The 13441-nt window shown below is 42.2% G+C and overlaps 2 protein-coding genes across 3 annotated transcripts in view; one reads left to right on the plus strand and one right to left on the minus strand.

Moving 5' to 3' along the window:
• Window positions 1-13441, plus strand: part of LOC144694533 (uncharacterized) — a 237279-nt gene that overhangs the window by 204867 nt on the left and 18971 nt on the right. For both annotated transcript variants that reach the window (XM_078565098.1, XM_078565091.1), the window contains one exon: window positions 5475-5587. In XM_078565098.1, coding sequence (XP_078421224.1) covers window positions 5475-5587 — 113 coding nt within the window. The remainder of the gene's footprint in view (window positions 1-5474; window positions 5588-13441) is intronic.
• The window catches only part of arb2a (ARB2 cotranscriptional regulator A), a 918141-nt gene that overhangs the window by 140720 nt on the left and 763980 nt on the right, over window positions 1-13441 (minus strand). The gene's annotated exons all lie outside the window — the stretch shown is intronic.

A 13441-nucleotide genomic window follows, 5' to 3' on the forward strand; every position in this document is an offset into this window, starting at 1 on the left:
AAAATGACATTCACTCTTTACCCATTCAAAATCTTTGATCTCACAAAGTGATAATGAGCAGTAAAATTCAGAAAAAAATTCATGTTTCAAAATAGTGGCGACTGAAGAAATGCAGCTTGGCAGAATTTAGCTCACTTATGATCTTTAAGAGCCATCGGTGAGATTAAGCCATTCATCTGCTTCTCACAGTGTTTGGTGTGGACTTGGGTTTCACAGAGATGTCATCAATTCTGTCAGCAACTTTTTCTAGTCATGATATTATAATTTGAATTAATAACACAGAAAATGAAATATAATTAATCTGTTTTCTTAGGAAGCAATTTGGTCCACAGGATGAACCAAAGCGGAACTGTTCAGTAATTTATCTTAAATGATCATTTACAGGTTTGTTTGTATACTTTCTGTTTTTATTTCCTTTTACCATGCCAAGCATTATATCCCAGCGAAGAGACCAGAGATGCACCCTATTCCTCCAGAATCTAGCAATGCCACCCCTGGCAGAGGAAGTGCACAAAAGCAGGGCCAGAGTGATACCTAACTGACCTTTTCTACATCATCATATGGCAGTATTGCACATGTCCTGGTATTCCGTGGCATGGTGTGTTAGAGCATCAATGAATGACGCCTTCATAACCAGCACTTAGAATTCATTTATGCAAATAATGTAAAATATGAAAATTGAAGCTCCAGCCAGCTCAGATGTTGTTAGGGACATATGTCTTTTGAGGTGCAAAGCAATAGTTTTAATGTCTAGTATCCCTTTACACAACAGCACAATTTGACTAAAGACCTGTTTCAATTCTTTGTAGTAACAGCCAGCCTTCTGAGCTTCAGCCAATGAAATGCATGGTGTGCTTTGCTTGTATGATTTAGAATTCTTAGTTTGACCTGTTTATTTTACTCTGTTCTCTTTGGGTTATTCTTTCAGTTAAGTAAAACATTCAAATAAACAGTAATCCTAACCAATTTTGCAATGACATATGTTGCTTCCTATTTGTAAATATACTTAACTTATACTTACTAATGTTTGTGGTTGCACCATTCTCTTTTACAATTCTCTTCAGTACAGCCAATAAGCAATAGGTGCTTACTGGTTTGCCATACAAGCCTCCACAGACTAACATTAGAAAACATAATGCTCACAATTTAAGTTTCTATTTACAGAGCAACTTTAATGTTAAAGTATAAGTGCTTTGAATGTTTGCATTTGTCAAAGGAGTCATTTCATTGTTACACATTTTCTGACAATTACAGTTACAGAGTTCTTCTACTGAAGCCCATCTTGTTGATACACTTCAGCTACTAATGCTACTGTATTTGTGCTATGAGTTGGTACACGTTATTGAAATATGTCCATATGATCGAACCAACTGGGCCATTCATAGGCCACATCTCCCGTAGTTCTGTTTAATCTCCATTAAAAATTATGTAAATACTCAGCCAAAATGAACTAAAAATAACAATAATATACAATAGGTCCATAACAGCCTAATCTCACTGATAATAGCAGCAAAGGATGGATATTCTCGAATACTCACATTGGCATACATCACAGCACGCTTGCTTAGGTATTCAACAGCCGAAATGAATGAGTACAAAAAGTTTTTAAAATCTGTCCCTAGTTCCAACTTAAAATTGCCCTTAAAGGCAAGTGTATTTTGCAGGGAATTTCAGACCCATAAAGCAAACTCATGTTTCCCAGTGATGATATATTCCAGTTTTCATTCTTCCCATCATGTTTTCAGTGCCAGTCAGTTGAGATTTTGTTCCTGGTGAAGAAAGTACTGTAACATTTATAGTCACTTTTTCTAGTCATCACCTGTAATATCAAGTGGCTGAATTCTCTCAGCTCCATGGCAGTGGGCTTGGCGGTGGGCTGAGAAAATAGGGGGAGCAGTGTCAGGATGGCTCCCTGAAGCATTCCAGCTGGCGAGGAGCTTTCCCAGAGGTGCGATGGGAAGTGGCTGCCAACTCCACAGAGGCGGGCAATATATTTACATGTTTAATGCCCCAATTAGCAGCAAATTTGTGGCCTTGCCAGAATTTTGCTGATGGTGGAATGGACCCCATTGTGTTCACAGGCTGCCAGCTCAATGGAGGCAGCCCCCTGTGGCAGGCCCAGGGGGTGATTGGAGCCAAAGATTCCATGCCTCTTGATTGGGCCCTGGCCAGGAAAAGCCACAGCCACTGCCCAAACGAACAGCCTTAGAGGTTTCCTGTCTCCTCAGAGGGGCCAAATGGCTTTGAAGCCTGATCATTTTTTACTTATCTGAATGTCTCTGAAGATGCCTCCATGTTGAGGCACCCTTGTGGTCCCCAGCCTGCCTTCACAGCACCCACCTCTCCTGGTGGGGCTGCCAAAGCTCCGGAGCTGCCAGTCCTCTGGTAAAGCCTGTAACATCAGCCAATTAGGAGGAAGATTGGGAGGCCAGTCCCATTGCCAGAAAGGTCAGACTTGGGACCCCCATTTGGTCCCAGTGTCAAGGTCCCAAAGGCCACAGCAAAATCCAGCCTAAAGAGTCAAAACATTAACCCAATGCAACTTCAAGTGATTGAGCACTTATCTGTCCGGCAGCTTGTACATTCAAATACAGTGTAGTTAGCTAGTCAAATCTGCCTCAGGAAGATCTTTTTAATGGAATTGAAGCACATTGTGGATTCTACACTTCCACCTTGGAGGACTGGTGGAGCATTTGGCTTTTCCTGCTCAAATCTCAGCTCCTACTTACAAAGCAATATTGATACGAGTTGTGGGTAAATTCATAACATGGTTGTTCATGGCTTCGATCTTTAACCTGATATTACAACAATTGAATAATTGCCTGGCTGAATCTTGACTGGTCACCATACTATCAGGTAAACCCATTACAGCATCTAAATGGTAAAAAAAAAATCAAGTTGCCTTTTGCACTGACACTTCACAGGATTTTGAGTCACAGTAGAAAAGAAGAACATTCCAATATGCTCCAGATGTTTCCACAGTCATATATACTCAACTAAATATTTCAGGTTTTGAAAAGAAACTGAACAATCTTAAAACAGCAGGGGAGCGTGACAGCTGTAATACCAGTACACACAGAATGATGTTACAAAGCAAATTCCCAGGACTTGAGTGATTGTGCATGAGGATTGTCAATCAAAGTTGATTTTTATTTATTGGTCTATGACATATAAAAGTTGCAAAATCAATATGGAGTTGAATCAGCAAACCTGCAAATAGTAATTAATTGTTCATTCGATATTTGCATTAATGTGTTTGTTTTCCTCCCTGTTACCAGCTATTTCTGGTCAAAAGTAAATTTAATTGTCCACCTTGACTTTTTGAATATAGGATCCCACAATAATGAATGCCTGCAGCAGCAGGGAAATATAGCAGGAAATGACTTGGATAGCTCTGTAGGCATTATTTTCTGTTTGTTTGAATCAGTATGTGAAAGGTGAGCCTTCCCAGGCCTATCATCACCACTTTTGTGATTAAAACCTTGCAGGCCTAGTACTAAGAGTCTCTGTGTGTGAGGTGTACACACTTCACTTATCTGTCAATCTCCCAGCCCGCTGGCTTTTCAGGCTTTAGAGAGGAAACATGCACTGTTCAGTTCACCTCCTGATAAGGTGGACTCTGCTGAAGCAACATGCTTCAGTAAATATAAGATTTAATGGAAAATCAAACCCAGCCTCTCTACTTTAGATAGAGGAGGTCAGTGATTCAACAAGTTGCAAATTAGTTGCAAAAGAACTTGCAGAATGCTGCCCTTCAGCAGCACAGTGGCAGATGTAGTTATTTGGTTTTTAGTGCTTTGATATCAAAGCTCTGCAGTTAGATCCAAGCTCCCCAAACAAGATATTTCTCACAGTAATGGCTATTGATTGAATGTGGGTTGTGGGAATCCGCTGATAGTTATAGGTCTTGAGAACTGGTGTACTGTTTAGGTTGTTTGGTAAATAAGCTTTTGGAGTCCAGAGATAGCTCTCCACTCAACTCCCTAGGGAAATTTGGTTTCAACACAGTCCTAAATGGGGCCTTCTGAAGCACTTCACAGTCTCTTTCCAAATTATTAAACTAGTCTAAACAGTTAAGTTATAATTAAAAACTACTGCAGCAATCCTTGTGCGCATTTGGATTACCACATTCTGTGTCTTTAATGATAGAATTCAAAAGACCTTCACGCTCACATAAAATTTTCACTGCTTTTTAGTTTGTTGAATTTTCAGTGTAGTCTAGTCAAGTTCCGTTGAGGGAGTGCATCATCCTCCAACCAGAACAGTGGAGACCAATTAACAATGGTCACAGATTCCTGAATATCAGTAATAAGTGCTGGGCTGCAATTGTCTTGAGATTCTGTGCCACAACATTGGTTTATTTTGCTTTCTTCTTTTCCATTACCTCCTCCAGGGATGGTGCACTTCACTGGTAGCCTGGTAAGAAGGTTTAACAAAATTTGTCCAGCAAAGACTACCATAATTGTAGTTGACTTGACAATGGGATTTGAAATCAGTCCCTTTAAAGTACCTAGTGTTACCACACAAAATAAACTTTCAAGTTTACATTTAAATCTTTCCAAAATATATTACGAAGGGCTATGATTTGGCTTAACTTTACGTTTATTGCTTCAAGCTCGGTGTGTAACGTATATTATTTGGTGGGTAATGAGGAGTTGCCAGATTTTGGTTTTAGATAGAGAAAAAGGGACAAAGACAAGTATAATGCAAATAACATAATACGTAACATAATGTGGATTTAATCTTTTTTGGGCTGTGAGATAAAGGGTAGATTTTTACTTATGCAATAGTGAAAATGGATGATAATGGTTCGGCAGCCTGTTTTACGCCTCTCTCTTTATTTTTATTTCCACAAACTTTATATTTAGTCAAAACCTACCCCTTGTAGAGTTATGTCAATCTGGAGGAGATTAGTGTTACTGGACTGTGTAATGAGCTGATATCTCAAACAAGGCTTTTTATAAAAATAATAATTCTGGTGAACAACTGGGAAAGCAAGCAGATATAAAGTTTACACTGTATATTGTAGAAGCAATTCAGCTTAAGCATATTTAGGAAGTCACATTGATAGTTAATTGGTGAACAACTTGGCTCTAGTGTAGCAAAAAAATCAATGAGCTTTAATTTTTTTTTCATGATTTATATGTATTTGAATTACAGACTATATTATTGGTTACTCTGTAGATATTTATTGTTCATATTCTTTGCTTTTGTTTGCAAATATTTTATAAATGAAATTAGTCCAATTATTTATCAATGCGATAGTGTGTCTAAGAGAACACAGACATCTGTTTGCCTTTACAATTTGACAGTGTCATGACTGACTTAGTTTGCTAAACAATATCTAAATGTCATATTTAGCAATAAGGTGCTGAAATACCACTTTAAGAGGAAGAGGATATACTTCTTGTTGTTTTTCCAAACTCTTTAAAGTGCTCTACAGCTGTTGACGGTTGTTTGTACTGGCATTGCAGAGCGGCACCATGGGAATAAAGAATCTGGTTTCAGTGAAACTGGAGAGAGCTTCAAAGGGGACAACCACTATCCCAAACTGATGGAACCTTCACAGGAAGAAAAAAGGGATGGGGTAAGGAGCTGCACAGCACTATCTCTCATTATGTATCAATAATACTTTCCAAGTTCCAGCTCCATTTAAGCTACAGAATCCTAGATATTTACTTTCAGTTTGACTTGAATTTACTATTTGACTCAATTTCAAAATTGAAGTTTTATGGGGAAGGGGAATTTTTAAATGGACTCTGGCTTCTTTGATTTAATGCTAGGAGAAATCTTATGGAAAAGGAGAAGTATTTGATTAAAAATGAAGTATATGGCTTTTGCAAGATGTTGTGATACATATATACATGTGATACACACACACACCTGGATTTTACACAGAGGCAGCGAACTGAGATTGTGGCTTCCGCCCCCATGAGGCAGAATGTCCCACCTCCAAGAGCTACCATCCAATGAAATAGCCGGCAGCTCTCCAGTCCCAGCAGTGCCAACAAGAACAAATTTTCAGCAGATACCTGAATTTTAAACATTGTGAGAGGACAGACTGGAAGGTAAGTGAAGTGGCCACGCCAGGGTCAGTCAGTCAGGCCCCGGTGAGAGGGGGTGGGGTGGTGCAGCAATCGGGAGGCCTGGGGGTGGTGCTTAAGTAGAGGAACCCCTTTCCACAAGTGGGGCCCTTCCGTTGAGCACAGGGTGCTTCAGCAGAAGGGAACCTCCTCCTCCAAGCCCAGAGTCAGGCTGCCTGGTGGCCTCACCAATTAAGGACTTCAATTGGCCCAAGGGTAGATATGGTGACTGACACCTACCCAACTTTGCACCCCCCCCCTCCCTCTCCCACCCTACCAGCACGATCCTGGGAGGTGTGAAATTCCCACCACACGCACACACACACACACACACACACACCCCCACGCACACACATACACCCATCCCTGAATTTTCACCCCCAAGTTGAGGCGGGCACAGAGTCAGGAAAATTTTCAGCTCCACCAGCCCGAATCAGGAGAAAATGTCCCAATGGTCTAACTTTCCTTCCACTGGAGGCACTTCCCATGCCTAGTCCTTGTTAGCTCATGCCACCTTTTGCCCCACCCACCCCCATGGCCCCTTATAGTCTCCATAACAACCTATACCCCTCTATTCACCTCCTGTCACTCTTTATAGCCCATGTTCCAAACTGTGCCCCTCTACACACCTCCAAAACCCTTTATAGACCCTATACCAATATAGTGCCACCTCATGCCAATCAATGCCCCCCTTCCACCACCCAGCACCCTTTGCCCTTACATCCTCCATGCCAACTCACCAGTATCCACCATGGGCTGACCTCATGACCCATGCTAAGATGATTGAAATAAAGTTCTAAGTGTCTTTTGCAGACTTTATTTTTATAAAAAATAAACACTCTCATTCATAAAATCCCATTCACTACCTTTACATTCCTTCCCAACTACGTAATCCCAAATAAAAATAAACATTTCATTCAAGTGCTTAATTCCTTATAAAAACAAGCATTTTTAATCATAGCCCCATATCGAAGTCTTTATAACCACTTGGAGCTGTCAATCAAAATGTGAACTGACAGGCACTCCACTGTGATAATGATAGTGTGTGAAATCAGTTATGCAGCACAAATTGCTATAATGATAGCCCTCAGGCTTATTTTAACAGATAAATTGAAATAGCAAGCACATTTTTAACACTGCAGCATGTTTTTAAAAGAGATTTAAATGCCTTAACAGCTTGACAGTTCCCTTGGCTTTATGGAGCAGCTTGTGGTGGAGCCCACTAGGGATCAGGCAATTCTAGATTTAGTGATGTGTAATGAGGCAGATTTGATAAGGGAGCTTAAGGTGAAGGAACCCTTAGGAGGAAGTGACCATAATATGATAGAATTTACCCTGCAATTTGAAAGGATAAACCTGGAATCAGATGTAACGGTATTACAATTGAATAAAGGCAACTACAGAGGCATGAGGGAGGAGCTGTCCAGAATTGACTGGGAGATGAGCCTAGCAGGAAAGACAGTGGAACAGCAATGACAGGAGTTTCTGGGAGTAACTTGAGAGACACAGCAAAAATTCATCCCTAGGAAGAAGAAGCATTCTAAGGGGAGGATGAGGCAACCATGGCTGACAAGGGAAGTCAGGGACAGCATAAAAACTGAAGAGAAAGCATACAATGTGGCGAAGAGCAGTGGGAAACCAGGGGATTAGGAAGCCTACAAAGACCAACAGAGGACGACTAAAAAAGAAATAAGGAGGGAGAAGATTAAATATGAGGATAAACTAGCCAGTAATATAAAAGAAGGTTGCAAGAGTTTTTTTAGGTATATAAAGGGTAAGAGAGAGGCAAAAGTGGAGATTGGGCCGCTGGAAAATGACGCTGGAGAAGTAGTAGTGGGGAACAAAGAAATGGCGGAGGAACTCAATAGGTACTTTGCGTCAGTCTTCACGGTGGAAGACACAAGTAACATCCCCAAAGTTCAAGAGAGTCGGGGGGGCAGAGGTGAGTATGGTGGCCATTACCAAGGAGAAGATGCTAGGAAAACTGAAAGGTCTGAAGGTGGATAAATCACCTGGGCCAGATGGATTACACCCCAGAGTTCTGAAGGAGATAGCTGAAGAGATAGTGGAGGCGTTAATGGTGATCTTTCAGGAATCACTGGAGTCAGGGAGGGTCCCAGAGGACTGGAAAATCGCTAATGTAACCCCCCTGTTTAAGAAGGGAGTGAGGCAAAAAACAGGAAATTACTGGCCGATTAGCCTGACCTCGGTTGTTGGTAAGATTAGAGTCCATTATTAAGGATGAGACTTCAGAATACTTGGAAATGCATGATAAAATAGGGCAAAATCAGCATGATTTCATCAAGGGGAGGTCATGCCTGACAAATCTGTTAGAATTCTTTGAGGAGGTAACGAGTAGGTTAGACAAAGGAGAGCCAATGGATGTTATCTACTTGGACTTCCAGAAGGCCTTTGACAAGGTGCCGCACAGGAGGCTGCTCAGTAAGATAAGAGCCCGTGGTGTTAGAGGCAAGGTACTAGCATGGATAGAAGATTGGCTGTCTGGCAGGAGGCAGAGAGTGGGGATAAGGGGGTCCTTCTCAGGATGGCGGCCAGTGACTAGTGGAGTTCTGCAGGGGTCAGTGTTGGGACCACAACTTTTCACTTTATACTTTAATGATCTAGATCAAGGAACTGAGGGCATCCTGGCTAAGTTTGCAGATGATACAAAGATAGGTGGAGGGACATGTAGTATTGAGGAGGCGAGCAGTCTGCAGAAGGATTTGGACAGGTTAGGAGAATGGGCAAAGAAGTGGCAGATGGAATACAACGTGGGGAAGTGTGAGGTCATGCACTTTGGTAGGAAGAATAGAGGCATAGACTATTTTCTAAATGGGGAGAGAATTCAGAAATCTGGAGTGCAAAGGGACTTGGGAGTCCTAGTCCAGGATTCTCTTAAGGTTAACTTGCAGGTTGAGCTGGTAGTCAGGAAGGCAAATGCAATGTTGGCATTTATTTCGAGAGGACTAGAATATAAAAGCAGGGATGTGCTGCTGAGGCTTTATAAGGCTTTGGTCAGACCACATTTAGAATATTGTGAGCAATTTTGGGTCCCGTATCTCAGGAAGGATGTGCTGGCCCAGGAGAGGGTCCAGAGGAGGTTCACAAGAACGATCCCAGGAATGAAAGGCTTAACATATGAGGAACGTTTGAGGACTCTGGGTCTATACTCGATGGATTTAGAAGGATGAGGGGGGATCTGATTGAAACTTACAGAATACTGAAAGGCCTGGATAGAGTGGACGTGGGGAAGATGTTTCCATTAGTAGGAGAGACTAGGACCTGAGGGCACAGCCTCAGAGTAACGGGAAGACCTTTTAGAACAGAGATGAGGAGAAACTTCTTTAGCCAGAGAGTGGTGAATCTATGGAATTCATTGCCACAGAAGGCTGTGGAGGCCAGGTCATTGAGTATATTTAAGACCGAGATAGATAGGTTCTTGATTGGTATGGGGAACAAAGGTTATGGCGAGAAGGCGGGAGAATGGGGTTGAAAAACTTATCAGCCATGATTGAATGGCGGAGCAGACTCGATGGGCCGAATGGCCTAATTTCTGCTCCTATGTCTTATGGTCTTATGGACAACTTGACAGTCATTTTACGGTTGACAGTTCCAATAGGTTTAACAGTTCCAATAAGTTCATCCACCTTTTACATACCTTCATGTCGACATTGAATACTCCTAAAGGGCACCTTACCTCTCCAAAAGGTGTCCTTGGACCTATCCAAAAGGGAACCCTACCTCTCCAAAAGGGTACTCTACCTCACCAAAGAACTCTGGCAGCTTTAGATGTTCTCCTGAAAGGTCTAATGCCTGCAAGTTGTGTTTTGGGCATCCCAGTTACGAAAATTGGATCTGTGTGAAGGCAGCTGCACTTTTACTCTGTGAGCCACAGATGTGAAAAATAAAACTTGCCCCCATCCCCCTCCCTGCCCCAGTGAAAATGCCATTTTCGCTAAGCCAGAAACCCTCTCCATCTTAATGACTATTTAGGACACAGTATCTAACAGTGTGCCCTCACTGCACATTTTTGATCCTTATTGATTTTTTCTTGTATACCAGGTTCCTTCTCTGACTTTCTCTGTGCCTGTTTTATTCTCTTTTTCCTCACTGCTCCATCCATTCATGCAGGAGTTTAGGACCCAGAGTGTGACAAGCTGTGTACAATCTACAATACTAGGATATTAATAGGATTAGCATCATTGAATCCACCACCATGAATTACCTGGGGGTTACCATTGACCAGAAACTTACCTGGACTAGCCATATAAATACTGTGACTACAAGAACAAGTCAGCAGCTGGGAATTCTGCAGCAAGTACCTCATCTCCTGACTCCCCAAAGTCTATCCATCACCTACAAAGCACAAGTTAGGCATGTGATGGAATACTCTCCACTTGTAGATCCAGCTACACTCAAGAAGCTCAACACCATCCAGGGCAAAGAAGCCACTTGATTGGCACCCCATCCACCACCTTAAGGATTCACTCTTCACCACTCGCACACCTGCAATCTATACCATCCAAAAGATGCACTGCAGCAATTTTTCAAAGTTTGTGGAAAGTGCCTGGAAGAATTTTATCCATTTCTTTTCAGCTCAGGGCTCCCGTAGTGCCAGCACCAATGACGCTGCAGAACCTAATTTCACAGTCTAGATATTTCTTCTCTTGAATTCATGTTTGAATCCTGCACAGACAGATGGAATGAAAGATTCCGTTGTCCCTCGCTGTCTGGGTGGAATCTTAACCCCCAGGTCAGGTGAGAAGTAAAAATGTAAAGAAGTGAAAAGTGTCAAAAATCTCAAATCCAAACATGACCTTGAGCTGCCCACTTCTGATTTTAACAGTGGGAGGACTGAGGGCAGTCAACCACCTCACTCCCAAACATTTAAATATTTTAATGAGGCCGTGTGCCTCAGATTTCTTTCTCAGTTTCAGCTTTAATGCTGACTGGCAAGCGTTCCCGGACTTTAGAAAACCCAGCAGCTAAAGGGAGGTATAGACTGCTGCATTCAATTGGTATGTGCTTTTTCAGCACTGCTTGAGGGCCAGGTGGAGTAGGAGTGCTTCCCCCACCCCAGCCCATCAAACAAACCTCTTAACCACCCCACGTAATATTTTCCATAGCTCATGATCTCCTTCCAAGCCCTGTGGGTCCTCCACCAGACTTGCCAGATCTCTCAGTCAGTCCCTTAATCTGTTTGCCTGCAACAGTGAGATGAGTTCAAAAATGGTAATTAGGTCCTGCCATTAAATTCAATCAGACTTGACGGACACCCATTCTTCTGGGTTTTCTGACTGCAAAGCTACCCCCTGTTCTCTCCCCACCTCTCCATTAATATTAGGGTCCATCACTCTCTGTCCATTTGTCTGCAACTTATTTTGCAGCTTTCCTCTGCACTCCTGCTGGAGTTATACCAGGCATATATGCCAGAAGGGACAATGAATTTGAGCCTCATATTTTTTAATAGGAAATGATCATCATGAAAAGGTTTGGCAATCCTTTTTTTATTTGCAAGTACCATATGAAATAATACAAATCACATCAAATGCATTACCATATCACTTGTTTGTTATAACATCTTGATGGAAATAGCACACATCCTGACTCTTCCCTTCCAAAAGCAAGGAAACATTTGCTCTATGCTTTTCAATAAAAAGAGATCATCGTGTGTCCAAGAAAAACTTTTGTACACTGACATCTAAGACAGGAAGATTTGAAGCAGAAAAACTGTACTGCCGCTTTAAATGCAAAATATAGAATCCTAGAATGATTCAAAATAGATGGAGTCCATTTGGCCCATCCTGCCTGTGTTGGTTCTTTGAATGAGCTATCCAATTGGTCCCATTCTCCTGCTCTTTTGCCATAGCACAGCACTTTTTTTCTTTTCAACAATTTATCCAATTTCTTTTGGAAAGTTATTATTGAATCTGCTTCCCTCACCCCTTCAGGAAATGCATTCCAGATCATAATAACTCACTCAGTATATTTATTAATTTCCTAATTCTGTCTCTGGTTCTTTTGCCAATTACTTTCAACCGATACCCTTTGGTTACTGATTCTTCTGCCACTGGAAATACATTTTCCTTATTTACTTTATCAAAACCCTTCAAAGTGTCAAACACCTCTATCAAATTTTCTCTTAACCTTCTCTGCTTGATGAACATCAGTTTCTCAAGTCTCTTCCTGGTATCATTCTAGCAAATTTTTTCTCTGCACACTCTCTAAGACTGGGGCATTGTTCCTAAAATTTTGTGCCTTGAATTGGCCACAATACATCAACTCGGGTCTAACTAGTGTTATTTAACATAGCATCCTTGCTTTTTACTCTATGGGCAGCTTTTTCTGGTCGGCGAGTGGGGGTGGGGCCTGCTCGGCGACGCGTAAAATGATGCGGGGTGTTGTCGGGCATGCATCCCGACATCTCCCCGCGTCATTTAGATTTTCAGTTCAGCGGGTGCGCAGCCAAGTCGGCTGCGCTCCTGCCGACCTGTCAACGGCCTATTAAGGCCATTAAAAAAGTAATTTAAATGATTAATAGACCTGCTCGTCCAACTTTAAGGTTGGCAGGCAGGTGAAGAGCCCAGGCGGCCTTCCAAAAAAGCATGAAGCCTCATCCACGGGTGGGACGAGGTTTCATGAGGGATTTAAAATTTTCAGAATATTTTTAAATAAAAGTAATGGACATGTCCCAGCTCATGTGACAGTGTCACATGTGAGGACATGTCAGGAAATTTTTTTCTAACCTTCAAAAAATCTTTATAATGTCAACTGATCTCCCTGAGGCGGCACTTTGCCTCAGGGAGATCTGTGTGCTCTTTCACGCTCATGCACGAAAGAGCTCACTCCCAGCTCAGGGAATCCCCCCCCCCCCACCCCCCCCCGCCACCGCACAGGAAGCGCTCAGCACTTCCAAGGGGACATCACACTGGGCAGGCCTTAATTAGCCCACCCACGTAAAATGGCGATGCACTCCTGACCGGGTGCACCAATCGGGAACCCGCCCGCCCGTGCCCGTTCCCGCACAACCCCAACGGGGGGGAGATGCTGGCCTATGCCTCTATTTATAAAGCCAAGAATTCTGTAAGCATTTTTTAACAGCCTTCTCAACTGGTCCTACCACAATCAAAGGTGTGTTTACATATACCCTCAGCTTTCCCTGATCCTGCAATTCTTTAAAATTGTACCATTTAATTCATATTGTCTCTCCTCATGCTTCCGAACAAAATGAATCACTTTACACTCCTTGTTTACTCCCCATTTCACTTGTCCATCTAGGTCCTTCTCAATGAAGTTTGTTACTATCCTCCTTACTGTATACTACATTTCCAAAGTTTCAGGTCACCTACTAACTTTGA

Source organism: Cetorhinus maximus, chromosome 2, assembly GCF_964194155.1.
Source record: "Cetorhinus maximus chromosome 2, sCetMax3.hap1.1, whole genome shotgun sequence".
NCBI lineage: Eukaryota > Metazoa > Chordata > Chondrichthyes > Lamniformes > Cetorhinidae > Cetorhinus > Cetorhinus maximus.